The sequence below is a fragment of the Polyodon spathula genome, chromosome 27, assembly GCF_017654505.1.
Source record: "Polyodon spathula isolate WHYD16114869_AA chromosome 27, ASM1765450v1, whole genome shotgun sequence".
Classification (NCBI taxonomy): domain Eukaryota; kingdom Metazoa; phylum Chordata; class Actinopteri; order Acipenseriformes; family Polyodontidae; genus Polyodon; species Polyodon spathula.
In genome coordinates, this window is record NC_054560.1 from 9,249,031 (window position 1) to 9,271,570 (window position 22,540).

At 45.7% G+C, this 22,540-nt stretch overlaps 2 protein-coding genes across 7 annotated transcripts in view; one reads left to right on the forward strand and one right to left on the reverse strand.

The window, feature by feature from the left end:
* The window catches only part of LOC121301263 (poly(A)-specific ribonuclease PARN-like), a 23,695-nt gene extending 10,107 nt beyond the window's left edge, over nt 1-13,588 (reverse strand). For 2 of the 4 annotated variants that reach the window (XM_041230444.1, XM_041230441.1), the window contains exons 1-21: nt 13,387-13,483; nt 13,196-13,273; nt 12,870-12,949; nt 12,408-12,475; nt 12,241-12,322; nt 12,061-12,121; nt 11,806-11,971; nt 11,218-11,283; nt 10,869-10,907; nt 10,394-10,436; nt 9,816-9,896; nt 9,302-9,358; nt 8,477-8,554; nt 8,067-8,110; nt 7,716-7,758; nt 7,329-7,404; nt 6,269-6,379; nt 5,697-5,766; nt 4,695-4,750; nt 3,890-3,976; nt 3,527-3,601 (exon numbers count right to left, since the gene is read on the reverse strand). In XM_041230444.1, the coding sequence (XP_041086378.1) occupies nt 3,527-3,601; nt 3,890-3,976; nt 4,695-4,750; nt 5,697-5,766; nt 6,269-6,379; nt 7,329-7,404; nt 7,716-7,758; nt 8,067-8,110; nt 8,477-8,554; nt 9,302-9,358; nt 9,816-9,896; nt 10,394-10,436; nt 10,869-10,907; nt 11,218-11,283; nt 11,806-11,971; nt 12,061-12,121; nt 12,241-12,322; nt 12,408-12,475; nt 12,870-12,949; nt 13,196-13,273; nt 13,387-13,483 (1,558 nt within the window). The other 2 variants (XM_041230443.1, XM_041230442.1) reach the window with 2 other exon arrangements.
* Nucleotides 13,589-15,473: 1,885 nt separating this feature from the next.
* LOC121301489 (bifunctional apoptosis regulator-like) lies at nt 15,474-22,125 on the forward strand. 3 transcript variants are annotated; one of them, XM_041230944.1, is made up of 8 exons: nt 15,474-15,666; nt 16,816-17,199; nt 17,421-17,625; nt 18,682-18,851; nt 19,392-19,536; nt 19,773-19,949; nt 20,537-20,736; nt 21,137-22,125. In XM_041230944.1, exons 2-8 carry the CDS (start codon nt 16,922-16,924, stop codon nt 21,330-21,332), a joined length of 1,371 nt encoding a protein of 456 aa, XP_041086878.1. In that variant the 5' UTR covers nt 15,474-15,666; nt 16,816-16,921; the 3' UTR covers nt 21,333-22,125. The 3 variants fall into 3 exon arrangements, with proteins under 3 accessions (XP_041086878.1, XP_041086877.1, XP_041086879.1); XM_041230943.1 differs by having other exon boundaries at nt 16,838-17,199; XM_041230945.1 differs by having other exon boundaries at nt 16,838-17,199; nt 21,140-22,125.
* The last annotated feature ends 415 nt before the right edge of the window (nt 22,126-22,540 follow it).

Consider the following 22,540-nt stretch of genomic DNA (forward strand, 5'->3'; position numbering starts at 1 on the left):
GCTTGCGCAGTCCCTCTGTACAGGTGCTACCAGCGGCTCTGGTCCCAGGATTTAAAAGCAGACATGTTGCGGAGACCCATGACGTTATACAGCAGCTTCTCCCTCAGCCTTGTGGTTTAAAGGAACGCAGAGTCACAGACACTGCCAGCAAAGAGAGTTCATGAGCTCCCAACACCATGTCAGAGACTCACTCGCCCAGCCCTATCCTGCACGTAGGTGAGGGGGAGCAGGGTCAAGAGATTTCTCAAATCATTTAGAAAACCCACATTCTGAATATTCTGCCTACATCAAACACTACATTTAAATCTAATTGGAGTCGAGAGTAAAAGCAATTTCTTGAAGTTTGCATTTTAAATTGTAACTTTGTACAGAGACAGTAGCTACAGTATGCAGTGTCAGTAACTGAGCCATGGAGACGTTGCTCAACACTGCCTTTCTTTGGCTGAACACAAATCTCACATGAGGGGTTGTTTATTTTGCAGATGAAACAGCCCCAATAAAAAAGGCAAGCAAACTGAATCCAGCAGCATGATGCAACACCAGCGACAGTCTCGCAAACAGAAAAGTCTTTGGCACAAAACGAAATACCGGAACCAGTTCCTGACACCTTTATTAGGGAGGGTGGAGATCAGCGACCCAACAGCTGGGGACTCCTATTGCATCGCTGTTTCACCCACTCCAGGATTTCACTATGACCTTGATTAGCCACAGTGTATAAGTTACAAGTTCTGGGGTCTTAAACTCAGAGAAACCAGGAATGGATCAAGCTGCTATGCAATGGGTGCTTTATTTCAGTCTCTGATGTAAAAGGTACGTCTGACACAGGGCCAGATGCTTCCGAATCTGCGCTACAACTCAAACAATCCAGCTGGCACTAACAGAGGACGGCTTACAGTTTACAAAGTATAAAGAAACAACTGGGTTTAAAAAAAATAAAAAATACTCACCATGAGTCTTCAGGCCAGAATAGTAGTAATGTATTTCATCAAGTACATGGAAAAAACTACAAAGCAGTGTGCAATTCAACATGTTAACATAACATTAAGCAGGTTTCATTTGACTATGAAGCAAAACGAGTCAATTCTACAGGGCAACGCAAAAGATTTGGCCACAGCTGTTGATCTGAACGCAGAATTTCATGGTTTCTTCTAATCTCCAGGTGGTTTAAAACCTCCCACGTTCTGACAGTCACACCTGGGCAAAGAGATTGTGGAGCTCCAATTCAAATGTAAACTTGGATTCATTCACAGATCTGACAAACAGCAATAAAGAAATTCAAATCCAATGAAGGATTTAGGGCTGCCATCTCGTCTTTCCATCACCTGCCCTCACGACTCTAAACAGTTTTAATGCTCACAGAAACAGCGTCAATTCAAAGCTATGCTATAGCAATGCATACTGTATTTCAACCGAACGTTTCAGTGCAAGGTTTTCTTTTTTTTTTGAGGGGTTGGTGAAAGGAGGAGTTTTAATTGCTTATCTAGAGTACTTGTTTGGCAGAAGAAACACAATGTTAAATACTTAAAACCACAACCACTTATACACAAACACTTCATTTCAGATCCAAACTAAGATGTAAGTAAACTTGATACAAACTAGTATGTTTACATTTGAAAGCTTGCATTATGCAATTGAGATTCCTGCAATGAATCTTCAAAATGTAGGTCAGTACAAGCAGATTGCATTACTGCAACTGAATTTGTTCTGTTAGAGGAGTCTGAGAACAGTTGTAGTGTTTTTTTGCAAGCATTAGTCACCAGAAATGTGTTTCCTGTGGGTTCTGCAGAATATTGCTCCCTGCGGACTCACAGCTCTCCCAGCAGTGTTGCTGTCACTCCACACACTGACTGCAGTGGGAAGCAGGGATCTGCCAGAAGAGAAGCGCAACACGCTCGGACAATGCCATTCACACTGGTGTTGGGCAGAGCCAGCCTTTATTCACCATCTTGCAATACACACAATGGGATTTCAGAACGCTGCAGCCATTCAACCCAACAAGCCAGCTTTTGGAGTTGAACAAACTTCCAACACAAATACGCGGACAAAAACGACAACTTATCAACGGAGATGAAATGAAAGGTGGATGCATGGCTTGGTACTGTGCAGAAGAATGGTGCTCCACTATCAGATCACTATATAGCCAAAATGCGATGTCTGCTATCGCAACATTCCTTTACTGATCAATGCATGCAGACTCAAATTCTTCAACACTCCCATAAAAGGCTACAGTAAAAAACAGAATTCCAGACAGACGCACATGATCTCAGAACGCTGGATCTCCTGACATTAAGGGATATTGAAGTGAATAATGAAGCTGATAAAATGAATAGTGGAATCCAACCCTCCCCTCAAGCCTTGTGCCAGACACCACATGACTCACAATTTCATGGTGAATTACTCCAGTACAATGGACAGTGTGTTTCTGGAGCTTTCTGTCCCAGATCCAGCAATGTTCTGGTGATCAGAACATCCTCTACCGCTCCGAGCTCAAAAAACGATTGGATTCTGATCCGCCCAGCCTCCCCAGCGAGTCACATTATCAACCCACGGTGAAAGAGGACCCGAGCCTCGCGAATGCAGCTCCTGTACCAAACCGGGTCTCACACTGTGTATAGCAATGAACAGCCTGGAGATCCAATCCAGCAGGAAGCTTATTCTACTGAAACAGCCAAACTTCCCTGCAACACATATTTCAGAGCCTAGCACACAAATTTAGACTAGCACACTGCCCCGCCCATGTATATATCAACTACAATTCCAGCCACCTAGCAGTGTCAAGACCACCTAGGAGAAAGGCAACGTCTTAAATGCTTAAACAGTTTATAAAACTGCCATGCCCGGCTTCACACAGAGATAGCTTATCAAGGAGTAATTCAAATCACGAAACAGCTCTGTTTGGAAACCTGGGAAATACTGAAATTCTGTTAAGAGTACTACTGGCGAAGCTTACACTGAAACATTGACTCCTCTTTACAGCACTGGGAGTCTTGCTTGGATCACAGTGCAAATTGTGCACTAATCCATTCAGTATCTGTGCTTATTCCACACGTGTGTTTGTGGAAGAACTGGTCACGTGCAGAGAGCCCACGATTCAGAAGTAAAGGAGTGCGACGATCACATGGCACACCAGGACAGAAACGCTGGGAAGACATCCACTAGTGGGATCACATGGGCTGCTTTCCGCAGAGTTTAACAAGGTCACAGACTGTGAACACTCATTTAAAAAAGAGAAAGACACAGCTTAGCAAACCAAAAATTCTGCGAGTACGGAGAACTGATAAACAGCTGTTACCCAAGGAGAAACTGGATCCAACATAAAGTTACTAGGAGATACAGAATGAAGTAAAAACACGACAGTACTTTAACTGGCCATCGAAGGTTTTACCCACAAGCACATTGGTGATCTTTAATTGGGAAGTTGCCCCGAGACATCTTGGCAAGAAGAGTGCTGTACATGTGCTGTCTCTCTGATGGTTATTGTGTTGTATTGGTAACCCCAATGAGTTTAGTCAATAAATCCTCTTACCGATCTGCACCTGATCCACTTGCCCCAGGGACACGAACGCTGACGTGTCATCAATCCAGGACACCTGAATGTTCCCTGCAATTCAGAACACAGTGGCATGACAGACGGGTCGCTCTACAAAACGCCAGTTAGTTCATAAAAAGGGCAAGGTAACGCAGAGACTCAAAGCAATGCAATTCGCTTCAAACTGCTTCAGTTTTTCATTCTCCAGCACTCACACTTTGAAGCTGGCACAGGATGCAGCCACTTCTCATTCTAGGGGTGCATGGACAAGCAGCTCCCCCACAGCGATGGTTTGGTCCTTATTCAAGCCATCGATTCACACTACAAGCCTTGGAGAAAGGCAGCAGGAGATTCCCTTACCGAAGGCACTGAAGAGCTGGTAGAGGTCACTCGTCTTCCACTCTTTGGGAAACGTGACATAAAGGACGTGGTCTCGCTTTGGCTGCACTGCGGGAAAGAAAAGTCTTGTTAAAATAAAACTAAATCAACTGCGTAGCAACCTGTCTGAAAATACGCTTCAAGTCGATGGCGTAGGGGGAGAGAGGCGGGATGCTGCGATGACGTAGGGGGAGAGAGGCGGGATGCTGCGATGACGTAGGGGGAGAGAGGCGGGATGCTGCGATGACGTAGGGGGAGAGAGGCGGGATGCTGCGATGACGTAGGGGGAGAGAGGCGGGATGCTGCGATGACGTAGGGGGAGAGAGGCGGGATGCTGCGATGACGTAGGGGGAGAGAGGCGGGATGCTGCGATGACGTAGGGGGAGAGAGGCGGGATGCTGTAGTTTCATCAGGGATTACAGGACAAAAGTGCTCTGGGCTTTTCAGAAAGCGGTCCGCATGACCATCGCACTATTTCAGCCGATTCCCATGCAGGAGAACTCTTACAAAAATGTTCCCCACAGTAAAAGCATATGGAGATGTAATAAAGCACAGTGAAAGCATATCAAAGCACAGGTAAGCATTGTAAATAGCAAGATACCGCAACCCATCTTAATAAACATGGCAAATCCAAGCACACTATGGTAAATGCACAGTATAATTCATGGGAAAAGCATGGGGTAAAACTGCAGACAATACCATGGTTCACTTTCCTAAGGGAAGGCACGCACAGCTAAAGAGATGCAGGGTAGTGCCAGTGCGGGGCTAGCAGGAGGGACATACTCACAGTCAGGTCCACTCAGGTTGAGGTAGGGGATATCAATGATTCTCATGAGGAACAGTCTGAAAGAGGAGAGCCAGCATCACTAAGGGCAAGAATAACAGAGCAGAAGCCCAAAAGCACAGAGCACTCTGCTTCATTTCACACATTATACTGCACAACTAGTTTTTTTTTTTTTTTTTTTTTTAAATATAAACCTCATTGATAACCAAAATAAAAGGCTAGAACCTGGATTGGGTATTTGTCGGGTTTAATCAATTTTGGATCAGCTTTGCAATAGTTTTAAATTTACGACATTTAATCGAGGAAGACCTCTGCTCAAAACATTTACCGTTCTTATCCAACGCCATGTGCAGTGGACGCCTGCAATATCTGATCAATATGTAAAATACAAGAGGGTGGTCATCAATCCCAGATAACAGCTTTACACAGAGCGAGGAACAGCACTAAAATCCATTACATGTCAAACCCAGACATCAACTGATCTTTCCACCCTTTGAGATTTTATATTGATGCTGCAGCAGCTGCTTCCACTTTCACAAGTTAAGCACCAAATCATGTCTCTCACAAACCCAAACAGAGATGATTTGTTATCCTCGCTGTAACCGAGATGTTCATTTTCTCCAGCTCATAGCAAGAGATAAAGACGAACGCCTCCCCTCCCCCAGCACTCTGCACAGACATCGCTGGTAATTTACAAGGCTGCTCCTCAATTATCTGCCACAAGCAAGCGCTTCCCATCAAAGCCATGCAAGCCTCTGATCACAAGGGAAGAAAGCAACAGCCCTTTCATTACGATCTACAGGATGCAACAAATTGTCACTGGCGTCCATCCATCTCCTCTGATAAAAACCACAAGCTGGCTCCCGACAAAGCAGACATGGGATTGCTTTCAATCTTTCTGGATTTCTTTTTAAATACGTTTATTGTACTGCGATGGAAAGACAACCTGAAGATTGTTTGAACGGAGCAGTGTAATAAAAGAAAGCATTTCAACAAAACACTCACTTGTTGAAAAAGGGCTCAATGAGCTTCGATCTGGCAGAAATGTGTGGTTTAGGAGGGCTGAGGAACGAACCTAGAAAATCAAACGCCGACATTAATAAATTCTGCAGATTCACACAAACAATTCTGTTAAAGTCTATATTTCTTTCTTTCATTAAATGCAGTACATAAGGATAACAACCAAGATACTGTACACTCAGACACTCCTTCCCTCTCCCCTGGTTTGTGTTTTTAACTTTAATTGGCATTTGAGTTCTATGCCGAGCATTGGAAACCATGTGCAGTCAGGTGGGCATATATATATATATATATAATCAGGGACAACATACAGCTGTAACACTGATGCTGTGAACAGGACACAAGATGCACTGCATACTAGTTAGAGTCCAAACTTCACCTGCAACACAGGGAGGAAACGAGGAGAGGAAACAGAGACAGAGGCAGGAAGGGACTTGGGGGCAACGTTATGCAAGAGAGGGAAGAAAGCAATACCCCTGCCAGATTTCTAACTGCATTTCTTCCTGGGGGAAAAAAACAGAGCTCTCTCTCAAACAGCAATGCACGGAGGTCGGTACCCAAGAAGTTGGCCATGGAGATGAAGCAGAGCCCGGTGATGTAGGCATCATAACCGGCTTCGTGCAGCTGCTCCGAGGCAGTGTTGTAGCTCTGGAACCCCTCGGCGCTGTCTGTGAAGAGGAACCGGGAACACAGTTCAGTCAACTCAAAAGCCTGGGAGTGCAGCACAAGAAAAGGACCCACAGCCACACCTGGCAGGGAATCCCAATGGAACTGTGCAACACCAATGGAACTGTAGCTGAACCTGGCATACATTGGTCATGTGATCATAATTTTCGATAAAAGTTCTACATTCGTGTTTGTGCACTTGTACCTGTGACTGTTGCATAGTTATTTAGAACACCTACAGTAAGCATGTTAAATGTGTAGTTACTTTAGGATAATTGTAATTGCTAGATCATAACTAATTGATATTTGATAATTGATATAACTAATCGGCTGTAATTGTAATCAGAATTGACCAAGCAAAACGCTTCAAGTAGTCAGGGATGCACCCGATTGCTCAAGCACAGGGCTGGCACTACAGAAACCTGCCTCCCTTAACCACCTCGCCCAGTGTATGAGCCTCATCCTTTCGATTGAGCTGGAGCCCTGAGTCAGTGCAGAGACCACAGCGTGAGAGGAGGCATCTGCAACAGAGCAGCCCTTGTCTAAGAGACAGTATTGCATAGGATCTGAAGCACTAACCGCAATGGATTAATGTAGGACATACTAAAAGAAAATACTGCAAACTGGTCACAGCCCAAAGAAAACAGTAACCTGTCAGCACCACTGTCACACAGGGGTGTCCAGTCACAGTCCTGGAGGGCCATTCCATTCCAGGCTGAATGGGTCAAATAATGACATGCTTCAGGGTCTGGATGGAGGTTTAATTGATTCTGTTTGGAACAAGAGAGCCAACTCCGGCCAGCCCTGAATGTGACACTGTGAACGTTTGTCGTGTGCGCATCTGCATTCCAGAAACGTACCACTCTGTACAGCGCTAGAATGCAGACCCTTGACCAGGCATACGGTACGTTGAGAGGTGGTGTTCTGTAACCCTGTGCCAATGCTTCTTACCAACTTTCGGGGACTTGAAAGGCGCTTCTTTTAACCTCTTTTCCAGCTCTGCGAGGGGTGTGTTGAGAATGAGCTCCTGGAAACACAATACAGGAAAAAAGCAGCATGTCTGTCGCTTGCTGTGTTCTTGCCTCTTGCACGATCACCAACACTTTTCACTATGCACTGCTATCTAGAGAACACACCTTCCCTACAACTGCATTCAACAGTGCTGCAGTCCCACACCAACCATTCATCTGCCCATTCACAGACACCAAGTACAGTAAAAAGGGAAGGGGTCACCAGTCATTTACTGCCATCTAGTGGCAATGTGTTTCCCCACACAGAGACCCTTGCACAGTATTTTGATGTGCAATTACATTCATTCCACACTGTACCAGACGTTACCTTGAATGGATGCGTGCTTGCCATGAGTTTGGTGTCTAAAAGCCTTAAGAAAAACAAAACACAAATTTACAATAGGAAACATCAAGCCCACAGTGCATTTCTATTTGATAAGTACAACACTAACAGATGAACCTTTATAGCACAATCCGATCACACACAAGGGAACACACTTGTAGAAGCTGCATTGTGAAGCAAGGAACTAGTATGCACACTCCAGTTCAGGACACTGCAAGCTGCACAATCCACACTGAACCCTGTGAAGCATGCCAGGTCAGGACCGTCACAAAGAAATACTCTGCAACCATTCAACAAACACTTAATAAAGAAACAGCTCAGACATGTGGTACTAACCTGGGAAACACACACAACGTCACTTCTTTAAAACCATTCAGCTCCTAGGATTCAGAACGAAGGGTTACTGAATTAGCAAGAATAGAATACAAAACGCACACTGCTGCAGCAGAATTCAGAGATACAGGAGCAGAACTGTCCTACACATGTGTGGTACATGCACTAAACAGCAGATGATACAGAGCTGAGACATTCTGCTTTCGATCCAGTCTGCAGCCTGTTCTCCCAACTCTAGATTTATTCATCAACTCAAACCCCCACTCTCCAGTATCTTAACTGGGTTAGATGCAAATATACAGTTTCAAAATTCACATTTACACCACTAAGCAGCGCGGTGCAGAGGTTAGTAAAAGGCGAGTCAGTGCTGCAGCTCTCAGAGGATTGCCAGCAGCACTTGAACGAACCCTCACCTCGGGTAGCGGGCAGTAAAACTGATGGATGGTGTGCATGACATCTAGCAGCATGTTGTGACCCACGACCAGCTTGCCCTGGGGAATGTATAAAGACAGAAAATAAACCAGCGCAGGCACAAGACACACACAATCCCAGGTCAAGCCTTGCAGTATTGCAACAAGCATGCAGCATGAAAACCTGGGCTAGGCAGAGGCTAGTGCACCTGCAGGCAGACTGGTCTTTTTTTAAGTAGTCGCTAAGATTTTATTTATTTTTTTAACCCCGGTTTTCTCCACAATTAGGAATGCCCACCGGCTCACCGCTGCAACCCTGGTCGGGAAGTGGAGGCTGAAACACACGTCCTCCGAAACGCGTTCCTGCCAAGCAGTCATTTTTTTTGCACTGTGGCTCCACCAGACCATTAGTGCTGGAGAACACAGAACTAAATGGCTCCACTGACCCACAGGAGCCTTATCAGCCACAGGGGGCGCTGGTGCATGTGAACCATGGATTCCCCTGCCGACCTAATCCCTCCCTACCCAGGCGGCACTCAGCCAATCAAGTGCCGCCCCCTAGGATGCCCCGGTCACGGTCAGCAATGGCATAGCCTGGATTCAAAGCCGAGATCTCCAGGCTATAGGACGGATCCTGCACTCCACGCAGAGTGCCTTTACTGGCTGAGCCTCTCAGAAGCCCCAGTCTTGCACTAACTACAAGAACAGAAATGTTTTGGGGTTCATTTATCATCCCCAAGGAGTAAACACTGGGCAGGAGCTTCACTTTTCACTTTCCTGAAACAGTGCTGGCCCCGTTAGTAATAGACAGAGAGGAGTACAACTTGCCGATTTGGAAATGGCATGAATGACTCTGGAGAAGCCCACAGCGTCAGCAAGTTCTCCCTGCAAAAAAAAGAATGAGAATTATAAAACCACAGCTAATAAAGGGGAAACCTGCACAAGCAAAGAGCTGGAAGCAATCCCAAAACAAACAGATCAGTCAGCTGCTGCAAGGATATTCTTCCTTTCACTTTCATTCCAGCCCTGTTTTTTATATCCACTCTGAATGTGCCTGGTGTCTGGCCAGTAGGGTTTGCTGTTGTGCGATGAAGAGAATGAGTCCCACCTGGTTTCCCACCTGGTTTCCCATCCCCCACCCCGGGAGCATCCCAGCCAACGCGGTGCCCCCTTCAGAGTCCCCTGTAAATTTCGGCCTCTTTGCACAGCCTGGACGCGAACCAGCGCCGTCAAGCTGTGCGAGTCGTCCTGCGCCCAGCGGCAGCGCATTATCTGTATGAGCCTGACCTTGGAATGTGCAATTTATTCAAAGTGATCTGATATAAAAAAAACAAACACATGCCTGTTCTTTCTCCTGCTTCTGCTGTTCTCTCCTTTTTTTTTCATCCTCATCCACTTTGCTGATTAAAATGCAGCGCTCTTTCTAAAAGAAATAAAAAAAAAAGTTAAAAACAAACAATGCACCATTCTGCACAGAGTGATCAGACAGCAGCACCCCTTTCACAAAACTAAGCTAAGTTCCAGTTGATTAATTTGTGAATTGAAGCCTGCCTGAGGCATCACACATGTGTTCCCTACAGAAGGTTAGCCTTGTGCCACACCCTGCTATTGTACTGCATTACAAACCTGCACCATTCAGCATGCTGCTTCTATATTAAGAAAAAAAAGATCTTAAACATTAGGCAGAAACAATAATCTGTTCACCAATAACAGCAAAGTACTGACAACAGCAACAATTCCTACAAAATACTTTAAAATGCTCTGCAGAACTGAATATCCTATCCCTGCTATGCACACACAAAGCATGTTTCACTAGCACCCTGGGGCAGTGCACACAAAAAGCTGCAAATGCAATTGCTAAATTCAATTTACACACATTGGATTATACAGAAACTGATTCATGCATACACTGGGTCCTACCTTCTCTGTTTCCACGGTTTCTACATGAATGCCTTTGGAAAATCTGGAAAACATTACAAAATGTTTTTTTAAAAACTGCTTTTGCCGTTTCACAATCTCCAGTATAACTGGGAAATACTCCAGATCAGCATGCAACAGCTTTTACCACACAAGCGATGTGGCCAATAACACACAAGATTATACAACATGCAATAAAAGCCAGGGGAATGGTTTCTACCCATTACCATCCCAGCAGCAGCTTGTGATCACATGTCATACATGTTCACTGCAGGCAAGATCATTGCTCACATACTGCTGCTTACACTGTGGCCTTAGACTGCACCGGTATGGTCCTGCTGCCTCTCCCAGGGGCAGCCTGTGTTTGTATTGAAACTACACACAGTCCCAGTGGAATTCCAGGGAGCCCCAGAATCTGAAATGCACTTTCATCTGTAAACCCCAGTGTGGCAAAACAGAATGGAGCTTAATCACTTACTTCCAGTTCAAGGTCTGATAAATGAGCTTCCTCTGAAATCTTAAAAAAACAAAGAGGGATTTTTATATTTCCAGCTAGCACTTCAGCATGTGTGCAAGTGGACTGTTTTCACCTGTGGCTAACTAACATCCCATAATAACTCAACACTAACAAAGAAGAATATATATGGATTACCAACACAACAAGATTTACATGAAAACATAAAAACAGGAAAAGTACACGTACTTAATACAGGTAATAAAACACAGGGGAGAACGACCAGCAAAACAGTTAATAATAATAATAATAATAATAATAAATCATAATAATATTTCACAAAGCTATCAGAACCCGAGTGAAGCACACTTACCCAGTACAGGGCTCCAGCTGCACACTGGACTGTTCGGCGCTGTTTGACAAGCTTTCAACTTTCTCTCTGAAATAATGAAACTGTCATTATCAGCGAAATAAATATGACATGGATGTGTTTCTGTAATGGTAATTGCTTTACTATTATTCAGAAAGGGCTAGACTTTCAAACCACCATGCGGCAAGTCTTCCCTCCCATGCAAGACAGTTTCCATGAACCCATCTCACCGCCATCGTTTAAATTAGCCAGCAACGCATACAGGGACCAGACAGGATCAGAGTGCGCTGACCCAGCAGCACCAGGTTCTGGGTCGGAGTGCGCCGACGATGCAGCAGCAGCACCGGGTTCTGGGTCGGAGTCGCTGACGATGCAGCAGCACCGGGTTCTGGGTCGGAGTCGCTGACGATGCAGCAGCACCGGGTTCTGGGTCGGAGTGCGCTGACGATGCAGCAGCACCGGGTTCTGGGTCGGAGTGCGCCGACGATGCAGCAGCACCGGGTTCTGGGTCGGAGTGCGCCGACGATGCAGCAGCACCGGGTTCTGGATGCTGAACAAAGCTTTGCAGCCTGCCCGGCTGCTTCGACTCACACGACTCTCTCTATGAAGGCTTTGTGCTCCTCTGGAATGACGACCGGCCCCTTGCTGGAGTTGGGGGACACGAAGGACGGGGTCCCTGCTCCGTTGGACTGAGAGCGCCGCTCCTCGTACTGCTCCCTGAGCTGCCTCTCCTCCTCTTGGTTCAGATAGGGGATACCTGGGGGTGCGACAGCAGGGAATCTCTTTACAGTGAAGGACCTCGAGCAACAGCTGCACAGACACTGCTACTTACTGAACTGTACTTACCACTACAAAACACTTTGTTGAAATCAAATCCCTGATTGGCCAGAAAGTCTATACTTGAACTCTGCAATAGAAGAACACAGGGAGAATCAGAGAGGTGGTTTGATAAGAAATGGACATTTCAGGCGAGCAGACTGACAGACTGACTATTCACGAGAGAGTCGCTGCTTATGAGCCACTCACCTGACAGACAAACTTGATATCCGGGGAGCTTCTGTTCAACGGCTTCGGAAAAACATAAAAGTTAAAAGACTTAATTACGTATCTGCAAAAAAGAGAGAAGAGAAAGTGAACACATTCCATCGACACAAACTGCTGTGAAGAGTAAGAGAACTAAAACAGCAACTCACTTTGCTTCTGCGTGGCTGTATTTAAAAGCACAGAGGCCAAACTGAAACAACAGGAAATCCATGGAATGCTACAAGAAAAAGAACAGTGTTTCACAAAGATCCCGTGAGAGATGGGAGGACTGGGGAGATAAACTCGCTCCTGGCTGTTTGACCCCACTGTGCTCACACTGCCTGTACCGTGCACTCCCCCTTTCATTCTCAATCAGTGGGCTGCTTCACCAAGAACTGACCAGGTCTTTCCTGAAGACGACTGATCAACAGAAATCAAACCATCACTGCCGGAGAATGGGTTTCCAAACGAACCTACTTCAAACTGTGACTACACAGTAGCTGCAGGGATGCAACAAGACTCCCATTGCACAGCACTGTCACCCATTCCAGGTTTTCAAACCAGCTTTCCTATACCCAGTGTATCAGGGTAGCACGTCCAGGTGTTTCTTATTAAAATATTATCGGTCTCACCTTTTTCAGTTTCTGATAGCGCTCTTCTGGCGTGTCCAGACCATTCGTCAATGCGCTCACGGAGGGGCCGTCACTGATTCCTTAAGAGAGGAAAACACGCCGTTATGAAATCAGCTTGTTATGAAATCCATGCTTCTATAGATAATCCTGTGGAGTATTTACACGCTCCACACACACTGCATATACTAACATTCAAAGCACCGCGCAGCAGCGCGTAGCTCTTCAATTCACAATGAAATGCACAATACAAAAACAGCGAGACAAGACCGTGGCAGAATCACATCATTTTTATTTTCTACTTTGTTGTTGCTGCACAGAAAAGTTACCTGAAAATTCTCCATCGATGGCTAGAAACTCAGCTTCGTGTATCGCGCTGTATATCGTATCCAGGCACTCTTTAAAATCTGCAAACGACAAAACAGACTGCGGTAATGAACTCAGCTCTGCAAAACTGCAAACAAACACTGCATTGAAGGCACCCGTACGAAACTGTGTCAAGACTTCGCAAACCGAGTACCATCTGCCCGCCTGCTGCAGTCACCCGAGGTGTGGATATTAGATGGTTTATCACAGCCCCAGCCATTGCTCGGATAGTTCAAGGCCCCCGGTCTCATGCTCACTTTTCCGGGTCACTTCCATCCCTGCAGAAACAGTCAGCTCCTCTCGCGCCGCGTTTCTGCTCCGCTCTTTAATCCTTTTTGACAAACACTTCCGGAGCTCGCGTTGGAAACACGTGAAAACAAAACGACGGAGGGGGAGGGGGAGGGGGGAGGCAATTTGAAGAAAAGGGAACACCAGTCTGCAGTGACCTTTAGATGACGCACAAGAGAAGCTGAAAAATCTCAATTATTTAAACTAACCACACAAGTTATAAACGCTATCAAACATAATAATTACATGGCTATTATTTGTCACTATATATTTTATTGTTTTATCTCAAACTGCACATTTAAAGCAAACGTATCCATGGTCAAATGTGGATTTTTGATATTCATTTTTACATTGTTTTTGTTTTTAAAATATGTATTAAAAAATAAGTAGTGGAATCATTTATTATAAATGACACAAATCTTGATTTCTATAAAACAGAGGGGGCAGTGACCTTTCCTGCTGTACCGGCAGTATCCACTAGAGGGGAGCAGTGAGCTTACATGCTGTACCGACAATATCCACAAGAGGGGAGCAGTGAGCTTTCATGCTGTACCGACAATATCCACAAGAGGGGAGCAGTGAGCTTACATGCTGTACCGACAATATCCACAAGAGGAGAGCAGTGAGCTTACATGCTGTACCGACAATATCCACAAGAGGGGAGCAGTGAGCTTGCTTGCTGTACCGACAATATCCACATGAGGGGAGCAGTGAGCTTGCTTGCTTTACCAGCAGAATCCACAAGAGGGGAGCAGTGAGCTTGCCTGCTGTACCAGCAGAATCCACAAGAGGGGAGCAGTGAGCTTGCTTGCTGTACTGACAATATCCACAAGAGGGGAGCAGTGAGCTTGCTTGCTGTACCGACAATATCCACAAGAGGGAAGCAGTGAGCTTGCCTGCTGTACCGACAATATCCACAAGAGGGAAGCAGTGAGCTTGTCTGCTGTACCGACAACATCCACAAGAGGGAAGCGATGAGCTTGTCTGCTGTACCGACAACATCCACAAGAGGGGAGCAGTGAGCTTACATGCTGTACCGACAATATCCACATAAGGGGAGCAGTGAACTTGCCTGCTGTACCGACAATATCCACAAGAGGGGAGCAGTGAGCTTGCTTGCTGTACCGACAATATCCACAAGAGGGGAGCAGTGAGCTTGCTTGCTGTACCGACAATATCCACAAGAGGGAAGCAGTGAGCTTGCTTGCTGTACCGACAATATCCACAAGAGGGGAGCAGTGAGCTTGCTTGCTGTACCGACAATATCCACAAGAGGGAAGCAGTGAGCTTGCTTGCTGTACCGACAATATCCACAAGAGGGGAGCAGTGAGTTCGCTTGCTGTACCGACAATATCCACAAGATGGAAGCGGTGAGCTCGCATGCTGTACCGATAATATCCACAAGAGGGAAGCAGTGAGCTTGCTTGCTGTACCGACAATATCCACAAGAGGGAAGCAGTGAGCTTGCTTGCTGTACCGACAATATCCACAAGAGGGGAGCAGTGAGCTTGCTTGCTGTACCGATAATATCCACAAGAGGGAAGCAGTGAGCTTGCTTGCTGTACCGATAATATCCACAAGAGGGAAGCAGTGAGCCTCTCTCTCTCTCTCTCTCTCTCTCTCTCTCTCTCTCTCTCTCTCTCTCTCTCTCTCTCTCTCTCTCTCTCTCTCTCTCTCTCTCTCTCTCTCTCTATATATATAGTTATTTCTATATAGTTATTTATTTGTATTTTAACCAATGTGTATATTGCAGCTTGTAAAACCTCTGGCAAAGATGAACATATTCAGCACGGAATAACAATTCATGTGATATGAACATTCAGGCCACAGCACATTCGTACATTTGAGATTTACTCGCTCTTTTTAAAGATTGATATCCGCATAACCAATCGTATTGAGCAGAGCCTCCAGCTGCAACCCCCCCCCCCCCCCCCCCCTGGCCAATAGGATTCTCGCAGGGGCGGTACGTGAAGCGGAAAGCAGGAAATAAATGGACGTGTTGTGAAGTGTTAGCGGGTTGGCTTGTAAAGATCTGCGTTTGTATTTGGTATAATAAGCGTTGTGGGAACATTTTAGATTGATTTTCACGTTATAATGTGAATAATGAAGCCGATGAAGTGAAAGCCGGGTCTGTTGGGTGAGAAAGGTAGGTCTGCTGGTTTCATCACGTCATGACTATATTATTAATGTTATAGCGTTACCCGAGGCGTTTCTAGTTTAATCGTTTTGAACGCATTCATTCAGCTTTGGCGATGAACGCTTCTTTGCTTGTGCATTGAGTTTAGTTGGCTCGTATGATGACGCTGTGTGCGTGTGCGTGTGCGTGTGTGTGCGTGGCTGGCTGTCTTTGAACTTGAACACAGCCCCCCCTGCGCCAGACCGTCGTCACACACTGTCTTTGAACTTGAACACAGCCCCCCCTGCGCCAGACCGTCGTCACACACTGTCTTTGAACTTGAACACAGCCCCCCATGCGCCAGACCGTCGTCACACACTGTCTTTGAACTTGAACACAGCCCCCCACGCCAGACCGTCGTCACACACTGTCTTTGAACTTGAACACAGCCCCCCATGCGCCAGACCGTCGTCACACACTGTCTTTGAACTTGAACACCCCCCCCTGCGCCAGACCGTCGTCACACACTGTCTTTGAACTTGAACACAGCCCCCCCTGCGCCAGACCGTCGTCACACACTGTCTTTGAACTTGAACACAGCCCCCCATGCGCCAGACCGTCGTCACACACTGTCTTTGAACTTGAACACAGCCCCCCATGCGCCAGACCGTCGTCACACACTGTCTTTGAACTTGAACACAGCCCCCCATGCGCCAGACCGTCGTCACACACTGTCTTTGAACTTGAACACAGCCCCCCATGCGCCAGACCGTCGTCACACACTGTCTTTGAACTTGAACACAGCCCCCCCTCTGCCAGACCTATAGAAACACGATCACGGGCTCCGTTGGAACGAAGGGTACACTTTGTTTCCTGCTTGACGCTTTGATTTTTACACAGCGTTTCTAGTTGCACCCACTGGCTAAATGTTGTGAATGTTTATTAGGATTTTGAGCTTTCTGCTTTGCAGGGATGAAAGTGAAACTCCCATTGCGCAGCCCTTGGATCCATTCCTGGGTTTACTGTTTGTTTAACAAGACACACCTGAGTGTTACCTGTACACACTGTGGCTAAATCAACCTTGAGGTAAAATCTGGTCAAATTCCCATCCCTGACCATGTATTGTACACTAAAAGTAAAATCTAATGTTCCGGACTGCTCCTAATGTGTTTCAATTAGATATTTTTTATCTTGTTTGCAGACCATTTAAATGGCTTGGAATCATGGTGCTTTGTGCTGCTAATAAAGACGATTCACCTCAGGAGAGCTCACCAGAGATATTCCAATGAAGGGGGGTGTTGATTGTGAGGAATTTAAATCCGAGTGCTGGTACGATCTAGAAAGCCCCCACAAGGCTCCTGGGAGCAGCAGCAGCCTGCTCTCTGAAAGCGAGTTCTCCTGCCACTGCTGCTATGATATCCTGCTCGATCCCACCACCCTGAACTGCGGACACAGCTTCTGCAGGCACTGCCTGGCTCTCTGGTGGGAATCCTCCCGGAAAACTGAGTGTCCGGAATGCAGGGCGAAATGGGAAGGCTTTCCCAAGGTCAACATCCTGCTGAGGTAGGCACACGCACACATTGACACACTGCCACATGCGCACACATTGTATATTGTAGGTGCTGATGTTTGAAGCGATGCACCAGTCTGACGTGTCTTTGTATAGTTTGTATCTGGTGTGAAGTGGCGTTCACATTAGCTGTAGTGTTTAATCGTTCCTGTTGTGTCGTGAGCACCCTGTGCCACATTCTGATGTATGTTCATCTCCATGATCTTGCACACAGGGACGCAGTAGAGAAGCTCTTCCCTCAGGTTGTGGTAAAGAGGCAGGGTGAGGTTGACTCGAGCCCCAGAATCGTACAGAGCCTGTCTGCCTTCCAGAAGTACGGGATCGACCAGGCTTCCCGGGGGCTGAACCCACTCAGCGGGCACCATCAGCGGGGGGCTGGCTTCTTCTCGGGGGTGCTCACTGCCCTCACCTGCGTCGCAGTGAGTATGTCTTCAGGGGGTGCTGCCCATAGCACCCCCTGAATGGGTACCGTTGGTAATTGGTGCGCAGGTGTAGAGCAGGTGCAGTGATGCAGACAGACAACAAAGCACAGCTGAAATGGTTTCTTTTTATTCTAATCCAATGGTCTGATGACAAAGCAATAATAAGAGGGCTGGCAATATACAGCGATGTGTATTGCTCAGTAATAATAAAGGGGTTGCAGTCCTGCACATAATAAACCCAGTCAGACACCCGCACGGTCGCAAGTCCAAAGTGAGTGCTGAAGTGCTTGTGGTGAAGTCTGGTGTATTACATGAAACAATGGTGCAGTGATGTCCGGGTTTTGTGCTGGCACTAAGCGGCAGCTCCGGAACGTGTTAGCCATCTAGTCTGAAACAAACAGGTTTTAGACCGACTGAACAAACAAACAAAACACTCGCAGTTCTCTATTATTAGTGTAACCAATCAAAGGAACAGATCACCTCGCTACGTCCCCTTATATATGGTCAACCGTGACCCCTTGGTTAACGAGGGCAACCGCTCCTCCAATCCGTGGCTGCCACATCATTTTCCATCTTCTTTAACTTTGCATTCATATGAAGGGAAAGCAGGATGGATTGGGATTGCATTTAAACAGGGGTTCATTTGTGTGTGTGTGTGTGTGTGTGTGTGTGTGTAATTAATTACTTATGCGCTATGGTTTCACTTACATAAGTCAAGCAAATATGCATTAAAGCTGAAATCAAACTGTAAAACAAGCTGTTTGTGCAGCTGCAGAGTAGTTTGTATTGAATGTGTCTTTGTCATGTTGTGCACCAGCTCTGGCGTGTTTAGCCTGTAGAATGACTCGATTTAGTGTATGCATAAAGCACTTCTGTGTAAGAAGTAGGCTGTGATGGGGCTAGGATAGCGTGTAGACACCACACTTCATTTCACACTGGGTTTATAATCGCCACGCTAGTTATACAGACAGACCCTCCCTTGTTTTTTGCTGTGTTCTGACAAGGCACAGTGCAGTTACTGTCCACTGCCTAACCCAGGCATGGCTCTTTCAGGTGATGCTGCTTGTGTATCACTGGAGCAGCAGAGATGTTGAACAGGATCTTCTGCTCCATAAACCTCTGACGAAGTGGACTGCAGAAGATGTCACTCTGTGGCTGGAGCAGCTGGGACCCTGGGCTTCTCTTTACAAAGAGAGATTTCAGGAGGCGCAAGTCAATGGAAGGTAAAGTGAGAGACCCTGCCGTCTCCATCCACACAGCTCAGTAAACACTCAATCATTCAGGAGATACATAATATTACCGGAAATGCAGCGCTTACCGGATCGGAGCAATATATTTTTAAACATGATACATTTGTGTTTACTCAGGAGCAAGCTCATTTATTTGATGTGCATTCTGTTCTTGCTGTGATTGATTGAAATGAGGGCGCATCTGAGGGATCTAGAGTCGCTGTGATGCTCTGGAGATGCGCTGTGCGTTAGAGAAACACTCTTTGTTTTGGCAAATGCCAGCTCATTTATGACGATGCCATTAGAAATAAATAAATAAACGTGTGTGTGTGTGTGTGTATATGTGTATATATATATATATATATATATATATATATATATATATATATATATTAGTTGCAATGTAGATGGCACTGGATGCAAAAAAGGTGATCACTGCAGGGTAATTGGATCAAGAAAGTATCATTTGAAGCCTCTACCCCAACACAGAAAGAGCTGTGATTTCTCTGCTTTTATCTGAGTGTTTATTTGTAGACTCCTAGTGATGCTGGAAGAAGAGGAGTTTTCTAAAAGCCCCTTCAGTATTGAGAACCACACCCACAGGAAGGCAGTGCTGATGGAGCTGGAGAGAGTGAAGGCACTGGGAGTGAAGCCACCTCAAAACCTCTGGGAGTACAGGGTGCGTCGCTCTAACACACTGCACCGTGCCGCGAGAGCGAAGCGTCAGGATCTGAAGGATCTCCGTGTCCCTGCTAAATGAAGTGCTAATCAAGATTTTAGAAGCTCTAGCAATTCTCTCACTGGCCCTCCTGTCATTTTTAAATGTTCTAACTGCTGCTCCAAGTGATTTGCTGGTGAAACTCTGACCTTGGGGAGGTGTAATTTGACTGCATGCGTCGTCCTTCTCTGTTTCAGGCTGTGAATGCCGGGAAGTCTCTGTTCCTGCTCTATGCCTTGAAGAGCTCTCCCCGCCTCACTCTGCTCTATCTGTACCTGTTTGACTACACTGAAACATTTCTACCCTTCATGCACACCAGCTGCCCTGGCAATGTTAGCGCAGCTGAGGAGCCAGATATTCTAACAAAGCATTTGGTAAGGGAGCAATGGGATGGTGTGTTCCTTTCAATTCGGAGCTGCAGCGTATTGCCCATTTCAAGAGCCTTTTTTCAGTTTCAGTTCCTCATTTCCATTAGACAGGCCCTCTGCACACAGAAGTTATTTAAATAATAGTGTTCGTTGTTTTTATGAGTACAATAAATTCAAGTTCTAGGGGTTGTTACATTGTATGAAACACCTCTTTACCGTTAGCAGTCTCTCACTGCAACAAGCATGCTCTATTATTTTGTGCTCATCTACCAGCCAGATGGCTTGTATGAAAATTAAACCACATTTCATAAACTTCCCTTTCTGCCCATGGTGTGGTGGAAATATTTATTCATGCATAGGGATGGAAATAAGGCTTCTATTGCAGAACAGTTTCCCCCCTTTCCAGGTTTTAATATGAGCTTCATTAGCCGCAGTGTGCAGGTAGCAACACGTTGAGTTCATTTTAAACTCGTGAGAAAAGCGGCAGGGATCTGCTCTGCAGTGGGAGCTGTCCCATCCCTGGTTAGTGTTAGTTGTGAATGCTTGTCCCTGTTCAGATGTCTGCAGTGTTTGTCTGTTTCTCTCCCTTGAAGCTGAATGATCCCAGCTGGACGCAGTGGGTGGAGTTCCTTGTGAAATACTCCCTCCTCCCGTACCAGCTGATGGCAGAGTTTGCCTGGGACTGGCTGGCTGTGCACTATTGGACGCCGCGCTTCATCATCGTCAATGCCATGCTGCTGTCTGTGCTGGAAGGCTTCACCTTCTGGAGGCTGTGGTCACGCGGGGAGCTCAGGTAACGCACCTGCCTATAGAAGCAGCAGCAGCAGCAGCAGCCGGCTGCTCGGTGAACTGCAGGCTACAGGTGCTTTCAAAAGGACAGCAAGCAGCACACATAAAATACCTGCTGGGTTTATTTCTATTTAAGGTGGTTTTGAATAAGTTTGGTTACCTTTTTGATAAATGTTAGTAATTTACATTTCATTGTGTATTTCAAATAATGAATGGCAGCAGAGCATGCCGGAATACTGCAAAACAGAGCCCAGTGGAATTAGGCGATCTGTGTATTGCTGAACACCGCAGTGTTTAAGGAGGTGGATATTGGGTTCAGTTCTCTGAGTGACTGTTCAGTTTACATGCTGCTCGTCTTCACAGAGTTGTATACAGGTAGTGAGTGAGTGATGCTTTCTAACCAGCAGGGCTCTTCCTCATCACATGTGGAGTCACTTCTGGAAAGTGTCAACCCAGGGGCTGCTTGTCGCCATTGTCTGGCCTGTGATTCCTCAGTTCATCTGCAACTGCTTGTTTTACTGGGCCCTGTACTTCAACCCCATCATAAACATTGACCTGGTGGTGAAAGAAGTGCGTCGCCTGGAGACGCAGGGGCCATAAGAGAAGTCAAACCTGCTTTGAAACCTTCCCATCCTTGCTACTGAAAAGCCTTTTAAATGCCGCGTGGAATCAGAAACGCGCTGGTTTGATGTGAAAGAAATCTGTGAGACTGCTGGAGCTGTGCCATGATATCAAGGCAAAGTGTTTTTCAAACAACATTGAAAAGCAATTCTTCAGTTGCTTTCACACCCATATTGAGCCGAACTGTAATGTTTAAATGCAGCTTTAATGAAAAACCTGAAACGAACGCTGAAGAAAAGTCTGATTGATTTTAGAAAACGAAACCCACCCGACGCTGATCAAATGGGATGTTCGGTTTCTCTTTCCACCAAAACAAACTGATTGTAATTTTAAAAGACAATAATAATTATTGCAGGGTTCAGTGGCATGTGATAATGGACCCGGTTACTGTGTGGGCTGTGACTGGATGATCCTTCTCATCTTGCTCTTGACGTGCTTACTGTAGTCTTGTGCAGTGTCACGTCTCAAACTTGCAGGTGGGTGGTGGTCATGTTCCATTGGAACTCAAACAATAGCCTCATCTTTATTTTTGATCTTCGGTTTACATGTTGGCTCATTGCAATAAAGAGATTACAAATATAGTGTTTAATAGTTAAGGGATGTAAGAGTTCCTGTGATCAAATCACATAGCCTCTTGCAGGGATGCTACCAGAAATAACCCTCATTAGTGTTGAACCTGTGTCTGCATAGAGAGCCAAATGCAGCCACTAATTCCTCAATATAAAATAGTAAGTGCTGTATCTGCTTGCCAGTTTTTTTTTTTTTTTTTTTTTTTTTTTTTTTTTTTTTTTTTGATCGCGCCAAAACAAAAAATCGCGCCAAAACACTTGCTTTGAAGAACTTCAGCTTTTATGTGACTATTTCCCTGCTAATCTGAATTCAGTATATAAGGGCTAACGTTTTGATTTGTTTTGGTTATGAAAGGGTGGCTTGGCTCAGTTTATGTTTAAGGGAAAGTTCTGATCTTGTCTATTGATGCTGTTTCTAAAAATGATGTGAATGTTAATTTAAATGACTTTGTGATGAAATAAATTTGCACTTCGATATAAATAGCACTGATCTATTCATGCACGCTTTTTTTTTTTTTTTTTTTTTTTTTTTTTTTTAAAACGATGAATGTAGTAAAGTGATTCAATTCTTGATTTGGTTTTCTGTCTGCGTCATTGAGCGTGTATTTTGATCTGTGT

Bases quoted from the DNA above. Each gene is read 5' to 3' on its own strand.
- LOC121301489 (XM_041230944.1), top strand. From the start codon at position 16,922: ATGAAGGGGGGTGTTGATTGTGAGGAATTTAAATCCGAGTGCTGGTAC. The intron at 19,537-19,772 runs GTGCGTCGCTCT...TCTCTGTTTCAG, and splicing joins AAAACCTCTGGGAGTACAGG to GCTGTGAATGCCGGGAAGTC. The intron at 20,737-21,136 runs GTAACGCACCTG...CTTTCTAACCAG, and splicing joins TGGTCACGCGGGGAGCTCAG to CAGGGCTCTTCCTCATCACA.